We start from the raw sequence: 2,191 nt of genomic DNA on the forward strand, positions 1-2,191 counted from the left end.
GTAAGCATAGTGGTGCATACAACTGGCAATCCAGCACTCCAGAAGCCCAGAGAGGAGACTCTGAACTCAAGGTCAGCCTTGGCTACACAGAGAAGCCTTGTTTTTTGTTTTTGTTTTTGCTTTTTTTTAAAGAGTAGGCTGGTGTTTGAGATGGCTCAGCAGGTTAGGTGGCTTGCTACCAAACTGGATGGGCTGAGTTCAATCCACAAGGTGAAAGGAAAGCACCAACTCCCTTGAGTTGTCTTCTTATTTTTACAGTAAAACACAAAAATGAATTAAGAAAATGAAAACCATCTATAATGGGATCTGATGCCCTCTTCTGGCATGCAGGCATACATGCAAATAGACCACTCATAAAATATTTTTAAACAGTAAAAAATTAAAATAGACATATATTGAAAAAGAAAAGAATAGAAGCCACATGTCATGGCACACATCTTCTTTACTTTTTTCTTAATTTTCCAGACAGGGTCTCACTGATTGTCTAGGAAGATACTTTGTAGACCAGGCTGGCCTCGAATTCCCGTGTTGCACCTTTGCCTTCTGAGTGCTAGAATTAAAGGCATGCACTACTTGGGTTACATAGTGAGTTTCAGGCTAGTCAGGGGTGAGACCCTGACTCTAAAAGACAAAAATCAATTCATATCAATAATGGTAAAAGGAGAGAAAGACACAGAAAAAAATGTAGGCAAAATACGGAGTGTAGCAGGAGGCTTGTCTACTGTCAACCAAAAGATTATCTCTCAGCCAAGTACCGCCCAGGTATGGGCGGACCCTCCATCTATCTTTGAGGTTCATTGGCTAAAGTAGAAACACGCCTCTGGGGTCAAGCAACTTCATTGGTTTGCTTCCGGGCTCTTCGGTGTCGGGGCTTCCGTCTGTCAAGTAGAGCTCACCCACAGCCTCAGGCTTCGGAACCTGGTGCTGATGGCGGCGGAATCGCATTCGTGACGTGCGCCGGCGCATGTGTGACGTTATCAGTCATCGCCGCGAGCGTCCGTAGGTGCAGCGACCGCCTGCGTTGCGAGATTTTATCCGAAATGCTGCGGTTGTTCCAGGCCGCTTCCCGGGCCTGGTGTCGACCCTCTGGCTCCCGGGTAGGGCATTGAGCTGAGGTCAAGGTCGGAGGTCAAAGGTTGAGAACTTCCGAGAGCACCTCTAACTCCCGCCTGTCATTTTCCAGGTCATCCACTCGCTAGCAGAAGACGCAGTGCGGCCAGCCGAGATTTCAGAGCCGGGAGACGGCGCAGGTGAGACGGCCGGGATCATACCGTAACACACAGAGTTGGGGAAGATGGCACCGAAAGTATTGAGTTTTCATCCTGACCCTTGGCCGCTCATTCCCCCCCTCCCCTCCCCGGCCAGGTCTCCCAGATCCTGTGTTGCGCAAGTGCGAGCTCCCGATCCCGGCGCACCGGCGCCCGGTGCAAGCCTGGGTCGCGTCTCTCCGAGGCTTCGAGCAGGAGCGCATCGGCCTGACGGAGCTGCACCCCGACGTGTTTGCAACTACGCCCCGGTGAGTGCTGGGTGCAGTGGGAGGACCTTGCCCTGGTTTCTCCACGTGACAAAAAGGGTGATCAGTTTCCCTACTACAGGCCTGGAGGGTGAAGGACAGGGCCCTGTTGCCATCCTGACTTACTACGTTCTGTCTTGCTCCCTTGTGCTTGGGTCCCCGTTTTGTCAGACCTCAAGAAGTTGGATAACAATTAGGTAGATTAATCTACCACACAGAAAATTCTCTAGAAACGTTATATATTAGTGCTGTGGTTGTGCTCAGGTATAGGGCTTGCTGCACGCTCCTTGCTCTGGGTTACCGTCTGAAGAACACAAGGGCATGGTGACCCACACCTCTAATCTCAGCACTGTAGAGGTGGAAATAGGAGGATCAAGAAATTAATGGTCAAGGTTTCATAGTTAGTTCCAGGCCAGCCTGGGCTACATGGCACCATAAGTAGAAATAAAAGTACTAAATACTGGGCTGGAGAGATGGCTCAGCGATTAAGAGCAGTGACTGCTATCCAGTGGTCCTAAGTTTAATTCCTAGCAACCACCTGGTGGCTCCCAACCATCTGTAACAGGATCTGATGTCCTTTTCGGGTGTGTCTGAAGACAGCTACAGTGTGCTCATATACATAAGATAAATAAATAATCCTTTAAAAAAATAACTGACAGAATAAAATAACTGTGTGCA

The 2,191-nt window shown here is 49.1% G+C and overlaps 1 protein-coding gene across 1 annotated transcript in view; it reads left to right on the forward strand.

Annotated features, from left to right (window-relative positions):
* The first annotated feature begins 853 nt into the window (after window positions 1-853).
* Window positions 854-2,191, forward strand: part of Mrpl4 (mitochondrial ribosomal protein L4) — a 6,041-nt gene continuing 4,703 nt past the window's right edge. The window contains exons 1-3 of the mRNA XM_028763768.1: window positions 854-1,097; window positions 1,184-1,250; window positions 1,366-1,516. Of these exons, the coding sequence (XP_028619601.1) occupies window positions 1,041-1,097; window positions 1,184-1,250; window positions 1,366-1,516 (275 nt within the window). The 5' untranslated portion in view covers window positions 854-1,040. The remainder of the gene's footprint in view (window positions 1,098-1,183; window positions 1,251-1,365; window positions 1,517-2,191) is intronic.

Source organism: Grammomys surdaster, unplaced genomic scaffold, assembly GCF_004785775.1.
Source record: "Grammomys surdaster isolate TR1022 unplaced genomic scaffold, NIH_TR_1.0 140, whole genome shotgun sequence".
Lineage (NCBI taxonomy): Eukaryota > Metazoa > Chordata > Mammalia > Rodentia > Muridae > Grammomys > Grammomys surdaster.